The 14,052-nt window shown below is 34.9% G+C and overlaps 1 protein-coding gene across 1 annotated transcript in view; it reads right to left on the reverse strand.

The window, feature by feature from the left end:
- Positions 1-9,737, reverse strand: part of alc (5'-AMP-activated protein kinase subunit beta-1) — a 30,574-nt gene extending 20,837 nt beyond the window's left edge. The window contains exon 1 of the mRNA XM_089092098.1: positions 9,432-9,737. Coding sequence (XP_088948224.1) covers positions 9,432-9,605 — 174 coding nt within the window. The 5' untranslated portion in view covers positions 9,606-9,737. The remainder of the gene's footprint in view (positions 1-9,431) is intronic.
- Positions 9,738-14,052: the final 4,315 nt, after the last annotated feature.

The raw sequence follows: 14,052 nt of genomic DNA on the forward strand, positions 1-14,052 counted from the left end.
TTGATAAATGAGCTCGAAATACATTTATTTAAACAAACAACGAGTTAAAATAGAACACAATAAGATTCTTAAAATGATGGGGGCCAGACTATATTTAGCCCTATAGAAAGTAAAAGATCATGCAGGTTTTCAATCCATTTATAGTACAGCTATTATTAAAATTTGCTGCAAAATTTATTTAAAATATAAATAGCAAGCCAAAAGCTTGACTTTTAAGGAGACCAACCAAAAAAAAAGCTTTACAAATATTAACTTTATAAAAAGCTCTAAGCTTTACTAAAGCATTGCTAACTTATTTACGACTGTAGCATGAGACAGGATAAAAACAACTTTGAGTTAATGACTACAGAAAAAGAGGTATAATCATGTAAACAAGCCATTATATAGCCTTACATATAACCATATCAGTCTTTAATGTACCAATTAAAAAAAAAAAAAAATCCGCAAAAGGAGATTTTCAAAGAAAAGTTAAGAGCTACATTAAACCAAATACGAACAGAAATACACAAAAAATAACAATTCATGATTAAAACAAATATAAATCACTATATAAAAAAAAAATGAAATTACAATAATAATCAAGTCAAACTAAAACAGAACAGAATTTTCCACAAACTGGAGTAGACCTAAAACTCCCTAAGCCTTCACAAAACCCAAGCAATATTAATTTACCATATTACTGAAAGCAAAATATATTTTAAACATTTTATCTTTTATAAGCTCAATAAATCCAAACTTGCTGAGACTTTTTGGAAAGAATATCATTATGTACCAAGCTGTCAATCTACGTTTACCAGTTCTTTTCATTAGTCTTTAGTTACCATTAAGGTTTCCTTTCTTTTTGTTGATGTTATGAAAGATAACACATAGCTTGAAATATATTTTGTTTTTGTTTCAAAGATGTAAACATTGTTTGTTGTTTTAACAATGTCAATTCATTCTTGAACAATTTGATTCATTAGGTAATATTTACTTTTTTTTTATTTTTCTGTGCCAAAATTAATGTTAAAAAAAGAAAAGAAACAGGGGAATAAATTCTGAGCTATATGAATAGCTATCCAGACATATAAAAAAACCTTATTTTATCAGCATTATTTTTTCTTTTATAGTTTACCAGCCTTGAAAGCTAATGTCTTTTGGCTTTTTCTTTTTGATACAGAAACTGAAAAGATGGCTGAAATAAAAAAAAAAAAAATTTCAATCGTATCTGGCTTCCCACTCTTTTCATCTGAATCTTGTCAGAGCAGCTGTTAAATCTTTTTTCAAACCTCTCTCATTAGAAAAGGATCAGTGGTAGTGTTCCTATTTGGATTAAGGGGAGAAAATGCTTCCTAGAAATAACATGCAAGCAACGTTAGTCTGTGGAATGACTAATGACTGAAGTCTCTGGAACAGCCTAAGCAAGACAACGGTGGGATCTACAACAATCAATAGCTTCAAATCAAATCTCGACAAGGACTGGGCAACAAAGCCATGGCTCACTCAATGGGATGCAGCAGATGTCTCACGCCCCCGAAATCACTAACTGGCGCACACTGGATTTGTCCATATCGCTAGCAAGCATGATTTATGGTAATTTTAAGGTAATCTTTAGGCAAAATTCGAGTCCTGTTTTGACCTTACTTTTTAGTTTCCTCATGTTTATTTAGATTCTATACCTTGCAAAATTCATAACAACTATCACTACTGCTATAATCTGTTATCTTTTGAAAAGTTTTACCCCCTGCGCCCTCTTTGAAACCACTCTTCTTTATTACTAAATTTTCCAGGTTTATTTTTTATACTGTAATTTTCTTTCTTTTTTCAAAATCAAAGCCATTATTTCCATGCAAATATTTGCACAGTAAAGCAGCTGGTTGACTAAGTATTTTCCTCTTATCCCAACAAAAAACAAAAACTATAAGAAGTGGATTCAATCAGACAAATAAAAATAGTCTTCATTTGAAGATAGCCCCCCTCCCCTGGCGCCCTCTTTACCCCAAACACATGTGAACAAAATTGTGAGACAACCATTTCGTTTGAAATAGTCCAAAGAACATATAACAACCCAGAAGAAATTCAGCAGATATAAATTCCTATAATTATTAAAACTCAAAATGACCAGAAATCATAGGCAGCACAATAGCATTGCTGAAGTAAAGAGCAATGTGGGTGCAATGTAATATTCATTTATGTTTTTCTTGTTTTGTTTTTTCGGACCAAGGCACTTCATTTAGGATGAGATGTTGAAGAAACTTTGAAAGGAGCTCATCCAGTCCAAAATTGAAAGTTCTCATGTTCTTTTTAAGAGTCAAAAGTGATTGGAGGGCAACCCAGCTTATCTGGCAATCAGCAACGTTGCTTGACTCCTGGATTGTATACTTTTTACAATTTTTCCTCTCAGATTCCTACCTCTCAGAAAATGAGGTTGCTTATCTCCAATGTTGATATCCTCCCTAATAAGCTTTCTGAACTTTCCTTTTGTATGAAATCTGAAGGAGTGGATGTTGCAGCAATTACAGAAGTTTCATAAAAAAAAAATACCTTGCCAGTCTTATCACCTGATGAAATCAAAATCAATGGTTACCAACTATTTTCTAATCTGAATTCTCCACTTTGCCACAGAGGAGTGTGCCTTTACATAAGAGATGGATTAAATATTAGTCTCATTTAATTCAATTCTCTGAATACTGATGGAATTGTTCCTGTGTGGATTAAATAATTTCAATTGTAGTGAATGTTGTTTATAGAAGCCCCAGTGCTCCGAGTGTCTTGGACTCTGAATCTAATTTAGCTGCCATGTTGTCTCATGTGATGTCCAATTTTGCCAGCTATGATCTTGTCTTTACCTTAAAATTACCTTAAATCGCACTAGCCAGCGATAAGGACGAATCCTGTAGACGCCGGTCAATGATGATGGTGGCTCAGCTCATCGGGCGCATCCCAAACTGTGCGCCATGGCTTGCTGCACCAATCTCTATCAACAGCTGACTTGAAGGCTTCAGTATTAGGGGACATGACTGCATTCTGGCTAAGGGAATTCCATAAGCCAACCACACGGTTGGAGAAAAATTTGTTTCGCAGCCTGGTATTAGCGCGTTTCCGGTAGAGCTTTAGGGGTGCCCTCTTGTTCTTGACGAACTATCTAACTGGAATAAGTCAGGGGTGATATCGTGGTTGCAGATCAATTTGAATGTCATCAATACATCCCTCGGCTTACGTCGGTATGTGAGAGTTGGTATTTTGAGCCTCTGGAGTCTGGTAGAATGTGGCAAATTTTGAAAACCCCTTATACATTTCGTTGCTCGCCACTGCACTAATTCCAGAATCGATTGGTCTAGCTTGTTAACTGGCGTGGCAATGGACCTCCCAAATTCTAATTTTGGTCAGATCAGGCCCTTTAGGAGCTTAGTAATCACTGCTGGAGATCTACTGCAGAATGTTCTCTTTATTATAACGAGAGTTTGGTTGGCTTTGGCTCCTGCAGACTGCATGTGTAAGTTGAATTTGAGCTTGTTATCAACCAAGACTCCCAGATCTTTTTTGCAGTGACTGGTTGTAAGTGGCTGTTTAAAACCACAATGTCTTTATGGGGGACTTTAACCTTCCTGAGATCCAATGGATTGATGGATCTGGTTTTTGTAATAGAGATTCTCTTTTTTTTTGTCTGCCCTCTCTGATAATTCCCTCTGTCAAACAATCTCACAACCAACTAGTTTAAGGGAAGGTCAAGTTTCTAACACTCTTGATCTGATAATTTTCAGTAACCCTGACCTTCTTATTAAGAATGTAATAACCACACCTGTTGATAATAGCGACCATGTAGCAATGATTTCAGAGTTATGTCTGCCTACCAAACAACCTTCCTCAAAGCAACAAAAATATGTAAACTACAAAACAGTCTCTGGAAAACTTGCCAATGTCAACTGGAAAAAGCTCATTACTGATGATATTGAGGAGAGTAGGTCAAATGTAAAAACGGAAATTCTAAATGTTGAAAAGTCATGCACCAGAATTTTTCAGGTAAAACAGGCAAAAAAGTTTGCCTTTTTTAACTACTAAAGTAAGCAAGCTAATCAATAGAAAACACAGAGTATGAAATCGCTATAGAAAGAATAAGACCACAGAAAATTATCCAGTCTTCAAATCCTTTTGTAATCAAACAACAAATCAAATGAAGGAGTTGAAGAGAAGGTTTGAGGAAAACTGGCTGAGGACGTTAAGGATAACCCTAAATCTTTCTGGCGTTATGCCACTCAAAAATGTAGCAGCAGATGCACAATCCCAGATATCCTGCACAGCAGTAAATACGTTGCTGATCCTGAGCTGAAAGTTGAAATTTTCAACCAATATTTCTCTTCTGTTTTTTCATCCAACTCCAGTATTGTATATTCCACACCTCCTTTATATGATGTATCACATAAGATAAACTAATTCTGATTACAGATACTTTGGTACTAAAGGAACTTACATCCCTCAAACTGAATAAATCTGCCAGTCCAGACGGCATTCACCCATGTATCTTACATAAACGTTGCACAGTTTTGTGTCAACCTCTTTCCCTGCTGTTCAAATTATCATTAAATCTTTCTAGACTACCTCAGGACTGGAAAAATGCACATATCATTCCTATTTTTAAAAAGGTATAAAGGACCTTGCTAAAAAATTATCAACCCATCAGAATGACATCAGCAGCTGTTAAGGTTCTTGAAAGAATAATTAATTCTGCAGTTATTAAACACCTTGAAACAAACAATATTTTACACTGTTCATAACATGGCTTTTATTCTGGAAGACCTATTGACACTAACTTCTCGAATCACAAAATCACATCCCCAAGTTGCAGGATATTGGGGTGCCTGCTGACATGATTCTGCTTGACTTTTCTAAAACTTTTGACAGTGCGTCGCAATCAACTTGTAATTAAATTGCATGCAGTAAAGCTTGAAGACAAATCCCTGCTCTGGATCCTTGATTTTCTTTATTTGCGAATTTGCGAAATCAATGTGTTCAGTTATTTGATGACTCTGGACTCCCTACACTAGAAGAGTACTCATATAAGCAATTTAAGTCTAGCCAAAGCTGTTTTCAATGAACTTCAAAAATAATAAGAAATAGTAAATGCCCCAATAGGTTGGGGCATTTATTAGGCTGGTTTACACTAGAAATAAAGCTATTAAAGCTAGATACATAGATATTGGATATATCTTACCCTTTATTTCTATAAATATTAATTTTTCAATTCTTTGTAATCATTGTATTCATTCAATCTTAGACTGAACATTATTTGGTGGGATCTGCAAATTTTTTCTAAATGGTCATGGATGATTTCCTTATAATACTTCTTTTAAAAGTTCATCAAATGACATTCTAACAACTATTGGGTACTTGCATAAGAGAAATTTACTATTTAAGAACAAACTAAACGTCTTGCAAGCAAATTGAGCAAAAAGAATAGCCAAGGGATCAGCCAAGAGACATACAACATTGATGCTTAGTTCAAATCAAATTCAAAATATACAGTTGCAAACTTTCATACTGAGTTACAGAAAGAACATCCATATTTATCTGGTATATTTTCTTCTGAAGTTCCATGAACACTCAGCACAAACTGTTTCCAAAGCAAATTCTAGCCTTGGACTAATTAAAAGACTACTTACTAGCTGATCACACAGAATCTTCTTGAAGCTTTACAAGGCGATTGTGATACCAGTTCTTGACTTTGGAAACTGCCTTGCTGGTCCTTTTTACAAGGGTGATATACAGCTGATTGAAGGTGTATCAAGGAGGGCTACCAAGTGCATCTCTAGACTTGGTGAGAAACCATATGGGGAAAGGCTATCTAACCTAAAACTCCCATCTTTGACCTTCCAACGCAAGTTGAGTGACATGCTACTCACATATAAATTTTGTCAACCAACCCCAAAGTAAGCTCTTTAACCAGTTACCCAACATAAGACAAACACGAGGTCATTCTAAGAAGCTTCATAAGCCCCAAATTAACAGTAGAATCAGTCATATCCTTAGCCAAGGGTTCACAAATTATCGTAACTGTTTAAACAAAGAGACAGTGTCCTCAACATAAGCTGAAGTTTTCAAAAGGATACACAACAATGAATGAGAAGCTGAACCTTCAAGATATAACTTGAACTGTCCATCATTGGTGCCTTATAAATAGTGATTGATATATGTGTACATACAACTGAGTTGTGCTAGGATGCTGATGCTGCTTGTCATACCCAACCAACTTGCATACTCTATCAGAAATTGACATTGTGTGGTGGTGTCTACTCTAACTACAGAAGAATGGTCCCCTTGATCATACCTATCTGTGGTCACTGTTACCAAGTGGGCTTACATTGCATCTACCCTAGCACACTCTTAGTCAGAAGGTGTGTCACTGGGCCATAAACACAGTCACAACCCTGTTCTTTTTATGTTTTTGTGTAAATTGTTTTTTAACTGCCTTCTCAACAACGGAGCCGAACAGATCCAACATTGGACCTTATTTCGCTCCGAAGTGCGAATTAAGGTAAATTAAGGTAATTTATGTAGGGTATAAACTAACATATGCATACATTAGCAGACAATCAAAGTAAAGGGTTATCCCAATTCAAAATTATAAGCTATTATCTCACTGCATACTAGGCATTTTTATGCCAAATGAGCATCAGAAAAGACAAATACAGCATAGATACTTGGTTCCTATCCATTGCAAAATTTACAATTACATTGATAAAATCAAATTTATCATGCACACTGCTTTTTGATTGCACTCAAAGTTATTTATTTTTCAATTTCATTGCAATGGATTATGGAATACAAAATTTCGTTTTTTTAGCATGCCAAACTAAGCTGAAAACTGACTAAATTTTAAATTTTGAACAAATTTTGATGAGAATTACCCCATCAATTGAAGCTTGTCAGAAGACCCTATTAAAGAGATCAAGCTGCTATCCACAAAAAAATGCAAAATTTTACAACTTTCCAAGAATGTAATGGTACATTTTTAAGAACTTTGCATAATATTTATTTAAATGCCATTCTTAATCAAGAAAAATCTAGACAAAGAATGGCTACAGCAAGAGTTCCTGTACAACTGGGAAGCTGCAGAGTCCTCAACCCAAATTGAGTAAACAATCTATAGAAGTCATAACAGAGCATTACAAGGATGAAAATCCCTAATTTCACTCCAAGCTGCAATTTAAGGTAATGACAAAAACCATCTCAAGTTAGAAACAGAAACAAAAAAAAATTTATTTGAAGAGAAGAAAAAAATTATGACAATAATAGGAATTTGTCAATTCCTTATGACAGGTGGGTTTATCCAGGAAAGCTGTAATTAAGAGCTACTGCCTCATTTACTGCACTATCTTAAGCTATTCCCGTGATTTACATTTCTTAGAGGCTGTTTATATACTTTTAATAAAAGAAGTATAATGGCTGATGCATAATCAATTTGAGTTATGTAGCTATAGAAATACAAATCTTCATCAGAATTAGTGAGAACTAAGCAATAAAGAAACAAATTCTATATTTTGTAAGCTGGCTGTAATACAAGTTGAAAAATTCAACTTGTCCTACAAAGAAGAATACACAAAATAAATCTTTCTGTAATTTTGGTTTGGGTCTGACTTTCTTTTACTTCAATCTATAGACATAATGGATTAAGATAAAAAGTATAATTTGGTGTCATAATTAAATATATTGTTGATCCCTCTCCCAGGAATCCTTGTTGTATTAAATATATTGTTGATCCCTCTGCCAGGAATCCTTGTTGTATTAAAATTGTTGTGTTTTTGTATTAAAATCCATGTTGTTGTTGTTGTATTAAATATATTGTTGATCCCTCTGCCATAAATCCTTATTGTATTAAAATTGTTATGTTGTTGTATTAAAATCCTTATTGTATTGAAATTGTTATGTTGTTGTATTAAAATCCTTGTTGTATTAAAATTGTTATGTTGTTGTATTAAAATTGCTGTTGTTGTTGTATTAAATATATTGTTGATCCCTCTGCCAGAAATCTTTATTGTATTAAAATTGTTATGTTGTTGTATTAAAATCCTTATTGTATTGAAAATGTTATGTTGTTGTATTAAAATCCTTGTTGTATTAAAATTGTTATGTTGTTGTATTAAAATTGCTGTTGTTGTTGTATTAAATATATTGTTGATCCCTCTGCCAGAAATCCTTATTGTATTTCTTAATGTATTTAAAAACAAACTCATTCCCAAGGAAATGTATGTTAAAATATAATCCTGTGCCCCTACTCATGACTTCTACAATCTACAATTAGGCCTACCCTGCCCAGTAACAGGTAAATTTCCTTATCAATGTCTACAAAGTACAGGTAGGGGCAGTAAAATGGGTAAATTTGCAGGTGGCACTATAGTTTAGCTAGGATGGAAGTGAATACATCATTTGATGCCTTTTTTTTATGCTCTTTCATAATTCAATAATTGCTTCTGTTGCAAATTGGATCTTGAGCCCTTAAAGGGGCCCCAAAGGTATTTCATATGAATTGTGAAAAAGCATCAAATGATGTTTTCACTTTCATCCTAGCTAAATTATATGGTCCACTGCAAAGTTACCATGAAATTTAGCCCCCCCCCCCCCCCTAATGCACAAATATATACCCTGAATTGTTGATGGCAAAGTTTAAAATTGCAAAATTCAGCACTATTTTTGTTGACAGCATTTGAAAACTTGAAATGTTAGGAAAACACTTTATATTTGTCTTGCACAATAAATGATGTTTGAATTATTATAAATAAGTATTCTAGGAATATACTACTCTTGAACAACTTATTTATAGACTAGTGATATGTTTTTAACATCTTTTCAATAACTTAACTAGGCCTATTCTTGATAACTTCTTTGTGTGGTTACAAAAATGAAATACCTTTGGGGCCCCTTTAAGGGCTCAAGATGCAATTTGCAATGGAAGCAATTATTGAATTATGAGAGCATAAAAAAAGGCTTCAAATGATGTTTTCACTTTCATCTTAGCTAAATTATAGTGCCACCTTCAAATTTACCCTAAAATGGTATAGGCCTAAGCCTAAAAATGGGGCTGTTGAGAAGGAAATATGTTAAGAAAACAATTCTTACATTATAATATACAGCCCAAAATTTCATAATCCACATGAATTTTGCCATTTGTCACAAGATATAGCCTAGGCCATGTATCAGTAAACTGAATCAACTGATGTAAAATCAAGAAATGGGAAAACTTATGAAAAAATATACAATTTGAGCTACATATTTTCACATTAGGAGGAGGGCTGGGGGTAAAGTAGGCTATAGCAGAATTGAAGTCAAAATGTGTTAGGCCTACTAGGCTAACTAAAATTATTCTACATATTAAGAAGTTAGAACTATTTTCTTAGTATGTTTCCTTCTCAACAGCCCCAGTTCTAGGCTTCTACCTGCAAAGCAATCATTAGTACCTTTGCAGCATCAATCCCATAGTCTTCATCTTGAGATATTTGACTAATTATACCATCTTTCTTCTTTTCAAATGTGAATGCTTGACCTTGCACCATTGGTGATCCTGAAACCACACCATCACCAGATTTTTGCCTCTCTCTAGAGTTTGCTGCAGCACTTCCTGCTTGCCCCATGGTAGAGCGAAATAGAGGTTATAGACTTGAATTAATTTAAGTGAACAAACAAGATAGAATGAATCAAATAAAGTAAATTTAGTTCTCTATAGCAATACGCCAAACAAAATAAAAGATGGTAGTACCACCTAAGTAAGAATTCTTCTCTATATTGCGTCCTCCTTTTCAGCCACATTTCACGAAATTCAAGTTTATGAGCCAAGCTACAAATTTCTTCATCTGAAAATTACACAATCTCATTTAGGGGCTACTGGGATTGGGATCCTTTACAACACGATATCAAGAATCTTTCTTGTAAAAACTGAGTTATTATACCTAGTATTTAAGATTTATCTCGACTACTAATAGCGTTTTATTACTGAAAACCCGCTGTGGAATTGAGCCACCTATGTTCCACATAATGGAAACTACTTCTCTTCTATCCCACCCTGTTTTGAGCTTTTGCCAAGACCAATCGCTCACTGAATCCAAAAACATTAAATGTCTGGACGATAAAATTATGGATGGGGATTAGTATTTAATATTTATCTCGGCTATCATTAGTGCCGTATTACTGAAAACCCCACTCTGGATTTAAGCCATCAATAGCCGAAATAATAGGAACTATTCCTCTTCTATCTATTTGCTCTTCTATCAGCATTCGCTTAGATACACATTAAATGTTTTTTTTTATGTATGTATTTTTATAGACTACATTATTATATATTATTATATATTTCCTATTTTGCACCCTGGTTTAACCCGAAATTAAATAAAAGAAAGAACAAGCATTTTTCAACTGAAAGTAAGGGGCAACATTAAAACTTAAAACGAACAGAAATTATTCCGTATATGAGGCGGGCTGCCTTGTCGTCAATACCACACTCTACCGATGAAGATTTTTTATTACTTTTAAGAAATCTTCTGATTCTAATTAAACAGCCTTTATGTTTGATGAGTCGTTCTTGAATAATTGGGACAAAATGTCAAACTTTAGCTTGAAGAGTGGAGCATTGAGGACGAGGCAGCCCCCCTTATACAAAAAATTATTTCTTCTCGTTTTAATGTTGCTCTTTAATTTTAGTTGAAAAAACTTGTTACTTTTATTTAATTTCTGGTCGTTTTTCTATTAATGCTGGAAAACCCGTCTGACAAATTCCCCCCCCCCCCCCACCCCGAAAACCCTATGAAAGTTCTTCCTGTGTAAAGGCTTCCCTTTGACAAATTCTATCACTGCTGCAAATTCCCCCCAGAATTTTTTTTGCGGGGGATTCCGCCTGAAGACAGGCGGAAGAGAAGATCACATAGAACCACACATGCGCCTGAAGACACACAGACGATCTCCTTTGCATACCTTTATTTGAAAAAAAAACTTGCTTTTATTTAATTTCTGATTGTTTTTCAAGTAATGCTGGGAATCCCCCCTATATGGAGAAATTTTCCAAGAAATACTCCCCCCCCCTCCTGTTGGAAAGTTTCTCCTGAGGACAATTCCACATAGAGAATTTTTACCGCAGAAAATCCTCTCCCCCCACACGGAAGATCCACAGGAGAATTCTAGCCCTGCTGAAATTTTTCTGCGGACAATTGCCCCAGTACATCTCCAGATGTAAAATTGAGTCGCCAAAAAGAAAGTAAAACAAATAAAGTGAGAATTTCTTATATACCTTCTGGAAAATTTCCCCGTGTATAATTTCCCTTGGAAAGTTCGCCCCCAGAAACTTGCCTCCCAACAGAAAATTCCCTCAGTAAAAAATCCCACCGCAGAGAATCCCCCCACCACGAAATATGTCTGTATACTTCCCAATAACAAATACTATATATAAACATTTTTATCTTGCAGCCGCATCCCCGGGGGCTGTGAGGGGTCTTGTTATCACCATTGACATAGTTACTGGACCTCTCTTTACTGACTATGGGATATCGAATTAAAGTTTGCCGACTTTTTAATTCGAAGGCCCATAGTCTTTCAAAGTATCGTATATCGACAGTCAAAACATCGACGCATCCAAGTTGAACTATGGCTCAAAATTAACAATGCTTTCTGGTGGCACCTTCAAGTTCAACCATATATAGTTGTGAATATCTCTGTTTTCTTCAATAATACTTGGTTTGACAAATTTCTTCACGAACTTTCTCTTTCTCTCTATTGGAAACTTTTACCAATCGGGTATTTGCCTCGTTGGTATAGAAACCGTAAGATTATTCGAATGTTTAATGCAACTGATATATTGATATCATATAATAAGTTGGACTCCAAGTTAAAAGAAGAGGCCTGCACGTAGTTGGGCTTTTTTCACCCTTTTGTGAGATTGTTCTGATTTGCATTTGTAGTTCTTTATATTGATATTGTTTTGCTAGTGTTTTGTTTTGTATGTCTTTAACTTTTATTTTCTTTTGTTACTCCACTTTCTTATAATTGTTAGTTGGTCAAACATAAATAATAATATTAGATTCTCCGGACCAGTGTACTATTGGTCCAACCCAGAAGCTTTAAAATATTAAATAAAAAAACACGTTTTTTTTAACTGAAAGTAAGGAGCGACATTAAAACTTAAATTGAACAGAAATTATTCCTTATATGAAAGGGGCTGTCCACTCTTCAGTGCCTCACTCTGTACACTACAGTTTGACTCTTTGTCTCAAGTCTACTTTTTAATACAATAAAAATTTTAGCGTAAAGAGCGAGGTGTTGAGGAGTGGACAGCCCCTTTCATATACGAAATGATTTCTATTCGTATTAATGTCGCTCCTTACTTTCAGTATTTTTTTTTTTTTAATTTAGTATCTGAACATTTTTCAACTAATGTAGGTTCAAATTTGGCTCACCCTATATAGAAAATTAAAACAAAATTTGCATGTTAATTTTGGCAGATTTATTCCGTATATGAAGGTTTGCACCCTCCTCAATACCATTCTCGTTACACTAAGGCTGTTAGCACTTTAAAAAAGGCTTTCTATTCTAATTGAACGGCCCCTTTGTTTCAGCAAACGCTCTTAAAAAGTTGGGACAAATAGTCAAACGTTAGCGTAAAGAGCAAGGTATTGAGAAGAGGGCACCCCTTCATATACGGAATAATTTCTGTTTGTTTTTCAAAAAATTCCGGTAAACCTGGATCACCCTCTTTGAAATATACCCCTCATTCTAATAGAAAACTCCTCCGTGGAAATTTCATCCTACGTAAAGTTTACCCCCCCCTCCGTCAAATTCCCTCCAGACAGTTCCGTCCTCGATGAGAATCCCCCTTCCTATAAAATTGCTTGGGAACAATTCATCCATAAAAAATTTTCTTAACATTTTTTCATTTGAATATGAATTCTATCTCTAATCGCTTTCTAGATCACACCAGAAATGCCCCATTCGTGGAAATTACTCCCCGGAAATCAAAACACGCAGAAAAAAGGCCCCTGGATAATTCCCCCGGTACATCTCCACATGGAAAATTTGGTAAAGAGAATGTAAGACAATTAAAAAGAATTTCGTATAGTAATTCTGTCAAGCCCCCAAGTTTAACATTTTCCCTGGAATATTCACCCCCCCCCCCAGAATTTCTCCTCCCAATGGAACATTTTCCCTATAGAAATCCACCCCCCCCAAAAATTGTCTGTATACTTCCTAATAAAAAATACTATACGTAAGTAATGGGCGAATTTCATAACTTAAAGGCCTCTCCCCACGGACTATGGGGAGTTATTTTACACCTAAAAACACACTTGTTTGATCTTTCAACTATACTGAACAAAATGGCTATCTCAAGATTTTTATCATGCAATTTTGGGGAAATATTGTGGCGTGGGAGGGGACCCAGTTACCCTCCAATCTTTTTGGTCACTTAAAAAGGGCACTAGAACTTATAATTTCCGTTCGAAAGCACCCCTTCCGATCTTATAGGGCCATTATTTCGATACAATTACCCGTGGCAAAAAATCAAATAAAAGCATCAGTGATCTATCTTCTGACAAAAATAGCAAAATTCAAAATTTTTGCACATAGGAGCTTGAAACTTCTACAATAGGGTTCTCTGGTGTGCTGAATCTGATGGTGTGATTTTCATTAAGATTCCTTCAATTTAATAAAGGGTGTTTCTCCCCTATTTCAAAAATCAAACAAATTTTCTCAGGCTCGTAACTATTAATGGGTGGCACTAAACTTCATGAATCTTATATATTTGGAATCAGCATAATAAGCTAACTCCTCTGATGTATCTTCTATGTTAAAATTATGTATTTTAGAGTTTCGTTAACTATTGAGCCGAGTCGCTCCTTACTTAAACTTCGTTACCACGAACTGTTTTATCTTTGGTGTTCAGTCAATGTCTCCTGACAGGAATGTACATAGTAATTTATTATAAGTATTCCTAATTTTAAAAACGTAATCTTAAAGTAGTAATTAGCAGTCTCCAAAGCTGCGCCAAAAACCTTTCAGCGCACCGTCGCCGAAAAGACTTCAGCGCGCCGACACCTCTGC

This window comes from Artemia sp. Qi Xiang Cuo, chromosome 7, assembly GCF_049724085.1.
Source record: "Artemia sp. Qi Xiang Cuo chromosome 7, ASM4972408v1, whole genome shotgun sequence".
NCBI lineage: Eukaryota > Metazoa > Arthropoda > Branchiopoda > Anostraca > Artemiidae > Artemia > Artemia sp. Qi Xiang Cuo.